This window comes from Lupinus angustifolius, unplaced genomic scaffold, assembly GCF_001865875.1.
Source record: "Lupinus angustifolius cultivar Tanjil unplaced genomic scaffold, LupAngTanjil_v1.0 Scaffold_17_127, whole genome shotgun sequence".
Lineage (NCBI taxonomy): Eukaryota > Viridiplantae > Streptophyta > Magnoliopsida > Fabales > Fabaceae > Lupinus > Lupinus angustifolius.
This window is the reverse complement of record NW_017719102.1, coordinates 149,558-163,477: the sequence shown is the minus strand read 5'-3', so window position 1 is coordinate 163,477 and position 13,920 is coordinate 149,558. Positions and strand designations below refer to the sequence as shown.

The window sequence follows — 13,920 nt, the reverse complement described above, 5'->3', positions numbered from 1 at the left end:
GTAAAACACTAATCCTTATTCTCTAATAATATATAGTGGTAGCCGCTCAACGCTCCCGGGGACGTAGGCACAATTGGCCGAACCTCGTCACCAAATCTCTTGTGTTATTCGCTTGTCTCTATACTCTTTACTATTTGATTGTTCGCTTGTTCTCAACAATAATATATGTTCTATTTAATTATTTTTTATAAAAATATTTCTAAAATTAAATAAAATAATACATATGTCATATTTTATTAGGTATAAGAGATAAATTATTTATTGATATGAGGAGATACATTATTCTCATAAATATAAGAAATAGTATTAAGAAAATTGGAATTTTGAAAATTACAAAAGTAAGATAATCATGTTGTACATTTAAATATTATCTAAGTAATAAATAATACATAATATCAATGGAAAAATGAACATGCATACTAGAAGTTTCCCCCCTTATATATTGTTATACATAAATATTATTTAGTTTCTACATTTAGAGTAAAGTATTTCTATTTTTTTATGTGTATTAATTTGATCCTTGAACAATTAAAATTTATAAAAATATTAAATTTTAGTCAATTGAGTCATTTTGATATTTTTTATAATCCTTATTGAAACTATTTTGACTCATATTCACGATATTTGAGTATTAGATTGTACTTTTAATTTTCAATGATTAAATAGGTACACAAAAAATTATAAATATGAAAATGAATATCGACTCACATTTATCACACTTTCACTCTATTATTTTTCTCTCTCTCTCTTGTATATACTATCTTTCTCACATTTGGTTTTAGACTTAAAGATAAATACAAAAATATTTTTAAATCTCAACACTAATATTTCTGCCTTAACATAGACAAGAGAAAAAACTCTATTTTTTTTAATTGTTAATAACATTATATATTTTAAATCACAAAAATTCAAACCACCATAAAGATATTTAAAATTGAAACTTCATCAATTTTGTTAACTATAAAATGTAATAGGATACAAGATGAGTTCTAATTTCATACACAAATGTCTATTAGAACATATTAGAATGACTCTTCTCCTATCTCAAACTGAATGCAAAAAACAACCAACTATTTTCAACCAAACAATATGCAGCACATGCACCAAATATGCAGTAGATACACCAATACCATGTAAATAAAGTTACACCTTAAAATTGATATCTTATGATGACAAAGATTGATCTCATTGAATTAGATATTTAGGGTGATTTTATAGTCTGAAATTAGGTTAATATATACCAAAACTTAATGGGGATATTTTATTCAAATAGTAATCAAATTTTAAGCACTTATTAATTCCTTAAACTATATACCCAAGAATGTAAAATCTTTACCCTGACAGTATAAAGATCTATACACATGCACACTATTATCCACCCTTCATTTAAATTATTTTTTTTTTTTTTTGAAAATTCAACAATAATTAAATATCATTGATGAATAGTAGACGATACAATGACAGTATATAAATCTCGTGTACTGTCAGTACATACATCCTTTTTCTCTATACCCGATCGTAAATATTAAAAGTTTTGGAAGGAGCGGTGTCTGCTTGTGTGATTAAGTGAATAATAATATATTAGTTAGTAAACTGTAATCATTAAGTGGCTGTAGTTTAGTGGTAAGAATTCCACGTTGTGGCCGTGGAGACCTGGGCTCGAATCCCAGCAGCCACATTATGTTTTTAAATTCATCATTTTACACGTTCTATTGTTGTTCTCATATTAAATTCATAAAACCCCGGTGGGTAAGGTGGAAAATCAAAACTACTTCACTTTCTTCCTTGTAGCATAGACGGAAAAAGAAGACACCCACAGCATTCAACGGTAACATTCATTCTCAATTTTTGTTCCATTCTTCGATTCTTTATTTTATATCCATTAGACTCTTCCCAATTTCCGTTTTCGATTAATAATATTTTGTCTGATTTAATAAAACATCGGAAATCGCCGATGCCCATGCTAACGCTGGGTTTTCATAGATGCTGCAGTTGTTAATTTATATTGTTTTACTTTATCAATTTTCAAATTGATTTTTATTTATGTTTCTTTCCTTTTTATTTTCGCAACTTTTTTATCATTTTTTTAAAATTCCATATCTCTTCTCCAAATGGAATTAATTGCAGCGATTTGTTTTGTGAAGGATCTGTTTTCAATCATAAAGACTGAGTAGAAAACGTGTAAATTGGAAAATATGAATGAGAAAATTAGTTTAAATTGCTCGATTTCGCTGACTATAATAATAAGAACTCTACATATCTTTTATTCAAGTGGGTTTGTTTGCACATTTTCATGGTATCGCCATATTTGTGCTGGTAATAGTATACCACTATGTCATGGCTGACTGAAAGTTAGGAAAAAAAGAAGTTAGATAAATGCACTTTTTGGTATTACTTGTTAGGTTAGATGGTTTCTAATACATGAGTATAACAACCATTGAGACTTAATCCTACTAGATGGGATCAGGTATTAAAAGGGTGACTCAGTGTACAAAGCTCCCACCTAGTGAGATCTGGAGAACGTAAGGGTATTTAGTGCGAATAGGCTGTTTCCAAGATTTGAATCTATAACCCCCAAGTTACAAGGCAAACAAACAATCTTATTGTTATGTTATGTTAAAGGCTCACCCTATAAGCTGAAGAGAATTGATTTATGCATATCATTCAAGATGTGTACAACAAGTATATATAGAGATCCTTAATAATGATTGAAACAATCAAATTCCTATAAGGTAGGAATGTTGAGATTTCCCTATAAATTAGGAATCATGAGTGCTAGGATTACTCATATGCTTTAACTACCTTAACTGATTCCTTATGGCAAGGGATTTGATTTGGTTGGATAGTGATTGACTTCATTACACCCCCGCAAAATTGGGTCACCACTTGTGACAGCAAGCTTGTCTCAAAGTGGAGCAAATTTGGCTTTGGTTAATGGCTTTGTGAGAATGTCTGCTATTTGATCTTTGGTTGATATGTGAGATATTGTTAGCTTTCCCATTTGAACTAGTTGACGAACAAAATTATAGTCAATGGCAATGTGTTTCATGCGAGAGTGGAACAATGAATTAGAGGATAGGTAGGTGGCACCAATATTATCACAGAATAGAGTAGGAGTGTGTGGTTTTATGCCAAGTTCTCCAAGAAGGTTGAACAATCACATTATTTCAACTAAAGTGTTGGCAACTGATCTATATTCGGCTTCTGTGGAGGATCTAGCTACTGTTCTTTGTCGTTTGGACAACCATGAGACTGGATTTCCACCAAAGTAAATGACAAATGTAGAGGTAGAGGCATGTAGTGTTAGCATGTAGTGTTAGTTGTCTTGGTTTCTTGAGTGTTAAGTCATAGTTTAGTGTAAGCTTGAGGTATCTTAGAACACGTTTAAGTTGTTGAAGATGAGTTTGAGTTGGTTTGTGCATGAATTGTGAGAGATTGTTGATTGCAAAGGACAAATCTGGACGAGTGAGTGTGAGATATTGTAGTGCACCAATAATTGATCTGAAACTTTTTGCATCTACTGTTGCAGAGCCATCCTGTAGTTTGAGGGGTGTGGATGTGGCAAGAGGAGTGCAGGATGGCTTAGCACCTGCCATATGGAATTTATCCAACAAATCGCGAATGTAGCCATGTTGAGTGAGTAGAAGACCTTGCTTAGTTGGAATGAGCTCAATTCCTAGAAAGTAGTGAGGAAAGCCAAGGTATTTGAGTGAGAAATTGAGTGATAGTTTTGCCATGAAATTTTGGAGGAAGTTGTTGTTGCTGCCTGTTAAGAGAAGATCATCAACATAGACCAAGAGGAAGACTTTAATTCCATTTGTATTGTAGATGAACAGAGAGCTATCATTGAGGCTAGTTTGAAATCCATACGAGAGAACAAATGCTTTGAGTGAATCATGCCAAACCCAAGGTGCTTGTCTCAGACCATAGATGGCTTTTCTAAGTTTGCAAACATGATGAGGGAACTCATTGTTCACAAATCCAGATGGTTGTTGCATGTAAACATGTTCTGTTAGAGAGCCTTATAGGAATGCATTGTTGATATCTAGTTGGTGCATAAGCCATTGGTAATGAAGAGCAAGGGTGAGGACAACCTTAATAGTTTGAGGTTTAACCATTGGTGAGAATGTCTCTTTGAAGTCAATGTCAGGTGTTTGTGTGAAGCCTTTGGCAACTAGTCTGGCCTTGTATCTTGCAATTGTACCATCTGGATTTCTTTTGATTCTAAACAGCCACTTGCAGCCAACTAAGTTTTTTGCTTCCTCCCTAGGTACTAGGTTCCAAGTACCATTGTTCATGAGTGCATCAAAGTCTGCTGAGCAGGCTTGTCTCCAATGAGGAATCTTGAGAGCTTGAGTGACTGTAGAAGGTTCAAGATTTTCTGGTAGGGCATGTTTTGTGGTAGTGAGTATTTGTTTGGGCTTGAAGATGTTGTTTTGTGATCTGGTGGTCATAGGGTGGCTTCTATTGGATGGAAGTTGAGGTGGTGGGTTTGTAATGTAGGTCTGGTTTGTGGAGATGATGTTGGTATTATGGTATTGGGTTGGTTAGTGTGGTGGATGTCAGTAGTGTGTGGCTGTGCTATGTTGGAGGGGGGTGGGTATGTGGTATGTTTGAGGGAAATGATGGAGGGAAGTATGGCTTCAGTGACGGGTGCAGGGTGATTTGGATTGGTTTGTGTGATTAAGGAGGCATAAGGAAGAGTTCTCAATGAATTGTACATGCCTTGGGATGTAAACTCTGTTTGATAGAGGTTCAAGACAAAGATATGCGCATTGATTGTGTGAGTAGCCAAGGAAAATGCAAGGTAGGGATCTGTTTTGAAGTTTATTGTGTGTGTAAGGCCTCAACCATGGAAAACATAAGCAGCCAAAGGAATGGAGTTTGTTGTACTCAGGTGGTTGTTTGAACATCACTGTGAAGAGGGTCTGCATGTTTAGCTTAGCAGTGGGCATCCTGTTGATGAGCTGTGTAGCTGTGAGGAAAGCATAGGACCAAAATTGAGCTGGTAGGTTGGCATGGTGTAGCAGGGCTCGACCTGTTTCTACTATGTGCATGTGTCTTCTCTCTGCTGTGCCATTGACCTCAGGTGTGTGAGGTGGACTTGTGAGATGAGTAATGCCTTGTGAAGCTAGGAAGTGTTTCAATTTTATAAATTCTCCACCATTATCAGAGAATAATGTCACAAATGGTAAGTTAAAGTACTTTTCAACAATAGCTTTAAACTGAACAAAGATGGAAAATACATCTGACTTATTTTTCATTGGGTATAACCAAACATATTTAGAGAAATGATCAACTAGAACTAAATAATAAAGTGAGCCATCTGAAGATTTGGTAGGAGCAGGGCCCCATACATCAGAGTAGAGACAGATACAAGATTAGTTTGACATAGTTTAGAGACAGATACAAGATTAGTTGTTATTTTGGAACACATAAGACTTGTTTAAGAGATAAAGATTTAGTGTTGGTTGGTATTGTAGTGTGGCCAATGTGAGTGATTTTCAAACCTGAGCCTGCAAGGACTTGATCTAATCCTGGATATGTGTTAGCCAATGTTAATTGTTGTAGATCTTGAGTAATGTGGTGTGATGCTCAGTGTCTATGATCCAACTAGAATTCTGCATTAGTGGGTGATGAGTAGCCAAGTCCACTGATGGTTTTGGTCCATGCTTCTTAGGATAACCATTGATTTTGTAACATCTCTTTGCATTATGGCCTGGTCTTTCACAGAATTGGCAGATGACTTGTTTGTCGGAATTGTGTATGATTGAAGGTGTGGGAGCATTGAATTGAGGTTTATACCTTTGCTGCCCTCTGAATCTTGTAGCTGCATTTGCTGTAGGTACTAGAGGGCTGGATTGATGTTGGTTGTCACGAGATAGAATTGTTTCAAAATCCATTAACTTCTCATGAAGTGCAGCATAGGTGATTGGAGTTTCTCTGCTACATAATGCTGTAGAGATTTATTTGTAGTTTGCACTCAGACCATTTAATGTGTGAATAACTAAATTTGTGCTATCCAGAGGGTTGTCAATGATGGCTAGCTCATCAGCAAAAGCTTTGATCCCTTGAAGATAGGTAGCCATAGGTTGTGTGCCTTTTGTGAAAGTAGTGATGCGTTGCTTTAGGGCCATGATACGCACTCTAGATCTACTTGCATACATAGTTTTCAGAGTCTCCCATTCTTGTATGGCAGTTTGAACCGTGCCAAGATGGGTAACAACAGTTGCAACCATAGATGTGATAATTCCATGCAGAATGAGTTGGTCCTGACGAATCTAGTGAGTGTATGCTGGATTAATGAGGGATGAGTTTTCATCCAGGTGTTTGGTTGGACAAAGTATGCTGCCATTGATGTAGCCTAAGAGATCATATCATCTTAGAAGGGATATGAATTGTACAAGCCATGCTGGATAGTTATCTCCATCAAGCTTGATGTAAAGTTGAGAGCCAACATTGAGAACAACAAGGCTATCAATGTTGCTAAAGGGAGTGTTGTTTGGAGTGGCCTCAGTTTCAGAGGTGGAAGAATTCATGATGTTGTGAACAAGACAGCAAGAGTGGATCGGAAAGAAAAAAATGCAGTTATGCCTAGACTGCTCTTGATACCATGAAGAGAATTGATTTTTGCATATCATTCAAGATGTGTACAACAAGTATATATAGAGATCCTTAATAATGATTGAAACAATCAGATTCCTATAAGGTAGGAATGTTGAGATTTCCCTATAAATTAGGAATCACGAGTACTAGGATTACTCATATGCTTTAACTACCTTAACTGATTCCTTATGGCAAGGGAATTGATTTGGTTGGATAGTGATTGACTTCATTGTAGGCGGCCTTATGCACGAGACTCCCCACTACTATACTGGTAGTTCTTTATTTGACATCCTTGGATATCTAATATCAACAATTATGGTGGATATAAATTATCTAATTGCCTTGTACTCAAGAGTATATAGAATTTCAAGTCTTAGTTTAATGTTTTAAATATTTTGAACTACACTCCAAATTATATGGCTGTTTGTTGCTTCTAGCTTGACAAGAATAACCATGGCACTGATGCAATAGTTTTGTTGCCTGTGATGTTACAGATGATTGACGATCAAGATCTGGGGTTTTTTGCCAATTTCCTCGGCATCTTCATCTTTGTACTGGTGATAGCATACCACTATGTCATTGCTGATCCGAAGTTTGAAGGAAATTAGGAGGACGAAGATGATGTGATGTAATTTTCATGTTGTAGACTTTGGTTATTTCTCTAATGAAAATGTTGGAACAATATTGTAAGGTTAGAGGATTTTGCTAGATGATGTTCTACTACTTTATACTTGATTTTGGTGTCGTAAAACATCAGTTTGATTTTGGTATTTCCATATATCTTTTCAATTGCAAATTCATTCCAAGTAATTAAATATTTGAAGCCAAGTCTACCTTCTTATTTTGAACTGCAAATCTGGTCTCTGTTGCAAAAGCTGAGTATCTTACAGATATTCTCTCTTCAACACGGAAGAACAACGGAGATGGGAAGGATTTTAATTAATCTAATAATAAAAAAAATTCCACTCTAACCAAGCATAATATTAATACATTTTCTCTCTCCTTATATTTTATTTTTGCAATCATTAATTTTTTTATTCACTCATTTTCTTTCTAAGAATTTTTGGAAACGTTTTTAGAAGTAGGACATTAAAGAGTGACCATATATTTTATATTCTTCAAATTTTATGAAATTTAAATGAGAAAATAATGTTTGTGCCGTGAGTGTTAGCTTTTTTACATTATTGAAAAAATAATAAACACAATGTACTAATAGTTTAAAAAATTATCACATTATCCATGCATAAATTTTATACTCAATTTAAATTGTCAAACAATGATATGAAATTATGGGTGTAAAGCCTATATAGTATATAGGAGTCTAAACCTAACCTGATAACCTATTTAAAAAAAAATCAAAGTCTAGGCGTGACTTATTAATTTATTTAGCAACCTACTAATTATATGATTTTAAAATAGGTCATCATGTTTATATTTAAATAGGCTAATAAAACTATTTTTAACTAGGTTCATCTAACTCTGACAACTTAATTATATTTTTGTATATCAAAATTACATATATAATACTTACTTATTTTAAAATAGTAATAATACAAATTATTTACTATACAATATGACCTATTATGTTGATGAAAAAGTGTGGTCTGACATAATAATATTATAGGTAAGGTAATAAGCTTACGGATAGTATAATCTTTTTCTACACTTAGATATGATAAAAAAGAAAGAAGGATGAATGAGATGAATTTTATACTCACTTTAAAAAATTATCCCCTCCCAATATGTGAATTTGACTTGGAAGAAAGAAGGAACCATAAAAAGGAGTCTAACATTTCTGCTTCATAAAAAAGAGTACATGATTCAATATTTATTAAGGTGTACTATTTTTATTTAGAAATTAATAATTATTAATATATAAATATTAGGGATGAATATTATAAAGAGAATGTATTTTATACATTTTTTTTATATAATAATGGAAGAGACCAAACCCTAAAGTCAAGTGTCGGCCACCATATAGTGGGATAACTAACAAAAAATATATATTCAATGACAGAACTTTGGTGGTTTGAAAATAAAATTGTAGGAGGCACAGTTTGTAATCTAAATTCCACATTTATTGAATTAATGTAGTTATAATATTTCATTATAAAGTAAAACGATTTTTAAGAAAAGATAAACAATTTTGAATTTTGTGTCTAGCCACAAATGTGGGAGGCAATCCTATTCAGATATGGAATGTTTACAGTATAATGAGACCAGTTCTTCCGATGAGGTTTTTATCCATATATAAAACACGAATTGAAATCTTACATAAGAGAAGAGAAATATGTACTACTTAATGATAAAATTTAATAAAAAGAAACTACAATTTTGATAAAATTATCCTATAAAATATAAAATTTGACCATAGACATATTATTCTTAATTTATAGACAAACTTGAAGTTTTTTTTGTGCAGTTTAACCAATACTCTCATGGAATATATAGCAAAATCCTTTTAAAAATTTTACTATCTGAAGAGTTTGAACTTAGACCCCCATGCTAAAGAATGATGGGGAGACCACTCTCATTCTTTGGGTCGGTTTACCCCTCCACTCTTCAACTCCCCTCCTCACACAATGAAGATAGCAACCAAAATTTTGGAGATAGTTTTGTGACAAAAACGAAAAAATTGAATCCATATCTTGGCACAAGATAAAGTGTAACATTCTTCAGAAGCAAACAATACCTCATGCAAATCTAGAATAAAGTAGTATAGGCAAGGTAAGAATCTAAGAATTTCATATATATGATTAGGAATAGGTGTTCAGAGTTAAAAGAATGATTACAAATAATTGACAATAGATTCAATGAAAGTGAATAAAAAATAGAGACAACTAAGGCACATTTGTATTATAGATAACACTGTTGGTAGATAGTAAAACAATGATTTAAGGACCGCACTGGCAATCCCAATAACTCTAACGAGTGCTAAATAGATCAAGCCAACATGAGATCATTCCCACCAAGATTCGGGCGGAGGCAAACACGGACTTCATGCTCTCCTGACCCTTGGAGAAGTTTTGGTACCATGATCTCAAGAACTGATCCAGGCCCATCATAGTACGCCTCCACATTTGCATCTTCAGGAATTCGAGTTGAGAGTGGGATTTCACGAACAAACTCTCCAGGAGGGCAGTGCTCTGACGATGGGTCCGTAAGCTTGAACGTCCTATCATGTCTCTTGATAAATGGCATTCGAGATGTGCTCACACAAGAAATCTTTATGGTACCATGAGTAGGAGTATTCCTCCATGAAACTTTCACACTTGGACGATCTACAAACGGCAGACTAACAATAACCAAATAACCTTGCTCATCCTCATAAATAGTTTTTGCACCAGAAACAGGTCCACAGGCATTATTCATCACACCATTGAAGTCATTCAACCAGTGTGGTTCACTTGGGTGCAATTCCAAATCTGGAATTCGATCAGATGGAGGATTAACAGCCAAGTAACATTCTTCACCATTTCCACAAAGGAAAAGGTCCTTCCTCTTCTTGCTGCTGATAGGACATAGGTCATTCCCATCTTCATTATTGAGGTTAGAGAGATGAGTTGACAAATTCAGCTCAGACCTATTAAGCAATTTCTTTGAGCGTGGTTTTGGAGCACTCTTGATTGCAAGAGGTGGCTTCTCAAGCTCAAAGTCTGTGTTGGTGAGGTTCCTCCATGAGCTGAAATCACTTGCTTCAGGTGGGATTGAGAAATTTAAATCTCGGCCAGTGAGTTCAATCCACCTCTTCCGTTCATCCTTATCAAGATTCATAAGATTGGGCGATGGAACAAACTCAATACCATGCACACATTGAGGATTTGAAAGTCCTCGGTAATGCTTTCTCTGCATTCTGTGGGATCGAACAAAACCCTTGTCAGCACTAAACGGAAATGGGCGCTCCCCTTGGCGAGAATGCCCATTCATGTAACTCCTCAGCTGCATCTTACCCAGTGAATTCTCAGGCCTCTCCTTGAAAACCCACATGTAAATGTTTTCCATGTCATGTTGAACCATGAAAACATCAAGCTTTAGGTCAGACTTATCAATCTCCAAAACACCATCATTGCCCCCCATAACCGTAGCCTTAGATTTGTCAAGCAATGCAGGCCTAAAGTAAAACCTGAAGAAAAACCAAGCACCCCATATGCTATCAAGTCGTTTCGTGCATTTCTTTCCAGCTTTGGACAGATTGACAAAATTCTCAGTCTCGTATCCATGAGTACCAAGACCAACATCAAAAACATCACAAGTGTCGGAAATCCACGGCTGTGGAGGAGGGCTTGGCTCAGCCGAGAGAGGCAAATTAATGTCCGGTGGACGCGAAAGTACAATCTGGGCATTCATCTCCAAATCCACTTCCTCGTGAGAACATGTAATGGAATCCATGGACAAAAATGTGGATGGATGAGGGTGATGATGATGATTCTCCAATGAGAGACAACATGTGAGAAGAGAATCACCCATCTCACTACAACCTCATCTGGTTGATAAATTTTGCTGCTGATTTGTTCAATGTTGCAATTCCAAAAACAATTTCAACAAACCTTAAAAACACTGTGATCAATAATCATTCATATCAATCTTCCCAGTAATAATAAACATTAATATCAAATTATCAACCCCTCTATTGAAACCCTAGATTTATTAATCAGATAACACAATCCTCAAAAAATCCACAAAATTTCAAGATAGCAATAATAATAACCATAACTCATATATTGAATCCTATCGTAAATTAAGAAATTGGATATTTTTATACACAAAAAAATATCCTTAATATTTTTTATATAAATTATTGTTTAACAATAGAGAGAGCCAAATAGAAAATGGAAGAGTATTACCTTTGGGAATAAACATGGAAAAATGGAGAAGACGAAGAACATTCAATAGAGAAAATGGTGCTTTTCTCCATCAGAATTTTACCTCACACTTTTTTTTGATAAAAAAATTATATATTTTGATTTTAGAACTGAGAAAAAAAGAGTGAAAGAAGAGGCGTAGGGAACACTCACTATAGCAGTATAGCAAAACACGCTCTGTGGGTCAATGGGCTTCGTTCATAGTGAATTGGGCTGGGCCTTATGTCTTGGATTTGGGCCAGCCTGCATATTTTTATCAGTTTATAATTAAGAGGGGTGATTTTGCTCAAAAGTACTGTAGAGCTCAAATCAAACATTTGTGGTTAAAGTATTTTTTTTATTTAAGACTGTGAGTACCTCAATATATATATATTTTTTTTGGATATTCCTGTAATAAGATAAGAATATCATTTGTGAGTACTTTATATTTATATTTTATTTTTTTGTGTACCTTTAATTCTCATTATAATGGTTTATGATTTAAATTATAAGGTTTTAGTCTTGTGTATTTTGTTATGCATTTTTAATTAATAGTACGTGTTTGACGTAATTATATTATATCAGAGCTCATATAATTAGTTATAACTTTTTTGTATTTAATATATGTATTCCGTCGAAGTGGGATACAATTACATTGGCCTTAGTAATATCAGTAAGAAATAATGTGATGATCTCGATTTCTTTTTGTTTATCAACAAATTGATTCAAGTGATACATGTTTGATTTCATTTAGAAAACAAATATATTCTATGAAAGTGTCAAGAAATATGATAAAACTAACCCTTTCAAAAATATTTCCCTGAAGTGAAATTCTTAAAAAATAGAAATCAATCACCTGGCTATATTTTTAGATGAAATAACATTCTTTAAAAAAAATTATTGTTTCGACAAATATATAATTAAAGAGTTTTCTAAAACTAGTTTTGTAAATAATGTGGCTTCATATACTCCTAAATGCGCTAGCTACACTAGGCTTATTCCCACCTGTATTTGTCTCAAACGATTATAGAGCCAACTAGTAGTACAAGGATTTTTTTATAACATCCAAAAAAGAAAACTGGACCACAAGTCCACACAGGTTTTTTCTCCACCAGAGGAGGATGTTTTTCATAATGAGAACATGAGAAAAGTTATTTAAAGTTGTAACAAAGAAAGAAAGAGAGAAAGAGGTAAAATAGAAAAAGTTATGACAAAAATAAAACAGGAAAAATATATTTTAAAGAAAACGGAGTCCACCAAATAAGAAGAGAAAACTATATCTCATAGACTCCATCTATGGTCATCAACTATGAATGAGAAGAATTCTAATAGTGTTCCATTTTGACATTGTAGTATGCCATATTTACAACTATTTCGATATCTTCTTTTTTATAATTTTTTTTTGAAAGATTGACCACTATCACACATTTTTATGTGCTAAAGTTGAGAGAGGTGATAATTGTTCTATTTTTTGTTGTTGTTGACATAATCAAATATATCCTCACTTCCATTTTGGGTGAGCGGTTATCCGTCCAAATAAATATTGCTCATATAAATTAAATATTTTATTTTTAGTTTATTATGATACTTAGAATTCACTAAGACCTTATATTAATAGATCAATGCTCAATTAGTGATGATAATCATCTTACACTACATTAGTTTAGTTTAACTAAGGTAGTTTATGCATTTTGTAGTCTCATCAATCAAATAACTAAAAGGTTATATACAAGGGACAAATCCCAGCTTATTTACAAAAAAATAACCTTCATCTAATTACACATGGTGTTTAACTATACCATCTGGAATCTAATTTGATGGTCAATTTTTATATTCAGATACAACACTGACTTAATGGTCCACTTTGAGTTTTAATGGAAGATTACTCATAATGTGTTCATGAAATTCTCAAGCCATGATTGCTACTATTGATAAATTATTGTTAACCCCGTTAACAATAATATATGTATTGAGATTTAATAATATTGTTATAGTATTATCCAATGGTATCTCGCAATCAAGTTTTTCCACGTGATGTCCTTGGGCACTGATCATCAAAATTAAGGACTTTACCATATTTAGCCAACCAATTAAAATAAATATAATACATTAAATTATATGGATACATCATGAATTGTAATAAAATTATTGTTATTCCTAGGGTGGGTATGAGTTGGATAAGACTTGTCATTTATTCGATCTTAAATGTTAATCGGATCATTTTCTGAAACTGGACACAGCCCTAGACCTGATTCTAACTTGACCATAAATGTCGGCTGAGTCAGCCTATGAACCTGAACCTAGACCCAATAAATATAAATAATAAAATATTTCCTCATACCACGAGATAATTTATCTCATTTATTCACTCAGTATTTGACCTGTGTCATATTTTTCTTTTTATATTATATTTTGAAATGAAAACTTTTTGAGAGAAGAGAAATAACACATGTGTCAAACACCGGGTGAATTT

The 13,920-nt window shown here is 33.6% G+C and overlaps 2 protein-coding genes and 1 non-coding gene across 4 annotated transcripts; 1 reads left to right on the top strand and 2 right to left on the bottom strand.

Moving 5' to 3' along the window:
* Nucleotides 1-1,606: 1,606 nt before the first annotated feature.
* Nucleotides 1,607-1,678, top strand: TRNAH-GUG. Its single transcript has one exon. It is a non-coding gene; the product is annotated as a tRNA-His (tRNA).
* Nucleotides 1,679-4,022: 2,344 nt separating this feature from the next.
* On the bottom strand, nucleotides 4,023-4,454 carry LOC109338103 (uncharacterized mitochondrial protein AtMg00820-like). Its single transcript, XM_019575242.1, has one exon. It carries the CDS (start codon nucleotides 4,452-4,454, stop codon nucleotides 4,023-4,025), a length of 432 nt encoding a protein of 143 aa, XP_019430787.1.
* Nucleotides 4,455-9,327: 4,873 nt separating this feature from the next.
* On the bottom strand, nucleotides 9,328-11,582 carry LOC109338115. Of its 2 annotated transcripts, none has more exons than XM_019575258.1 (2): nucleotides 11,451-11,582; nucleotides 9,328-11,163 (listed from the first exon to the last, which is right to left on the bottom strand). In XM_019575258.1, the coding sequence occupies exon 2, from the start codon at nucleotides 11,071-11,073 to the stop codon at nucleotides 9,550-9,552; it is 1,524 nt and encodes a 507-aa protein (XP_019430803.1). In that variant the 5' UTR covers nucleotides 11,074-11,163; nucleotides 11,451-11,582; the 3' UTR covers nucleotides 9,328-9,549. The 2 variants fall into 2 exon arrangements, with proteins under 2 accessions (XP_019430803.1, XP_019430804.1); XM_019575259.1 differs by having other exon boundaries at nucleotides 9,328-11,153.
* Between the last annotated feature and the right edge of the window lie 2,338 nt (nucleotides 11,583-13,920).

What these genes read in the sequence shown, in the direction of transcription:
- LOC109338115 (XM_019575258.1), bottom strand. Translation starts at nt 11,073, where the DNA reads ATGGGTGATTCTCTTCTCACATGTTGTCTCTCATTGGAGAATCATCAT.
- LOC109338103 (XM_019575242.1), bottom strand. Translation starts at nt 4,454, where the DNA reads ATGACCACCAGATCACAAAACAACATCTTCAAGCCCAAACAAATACTC.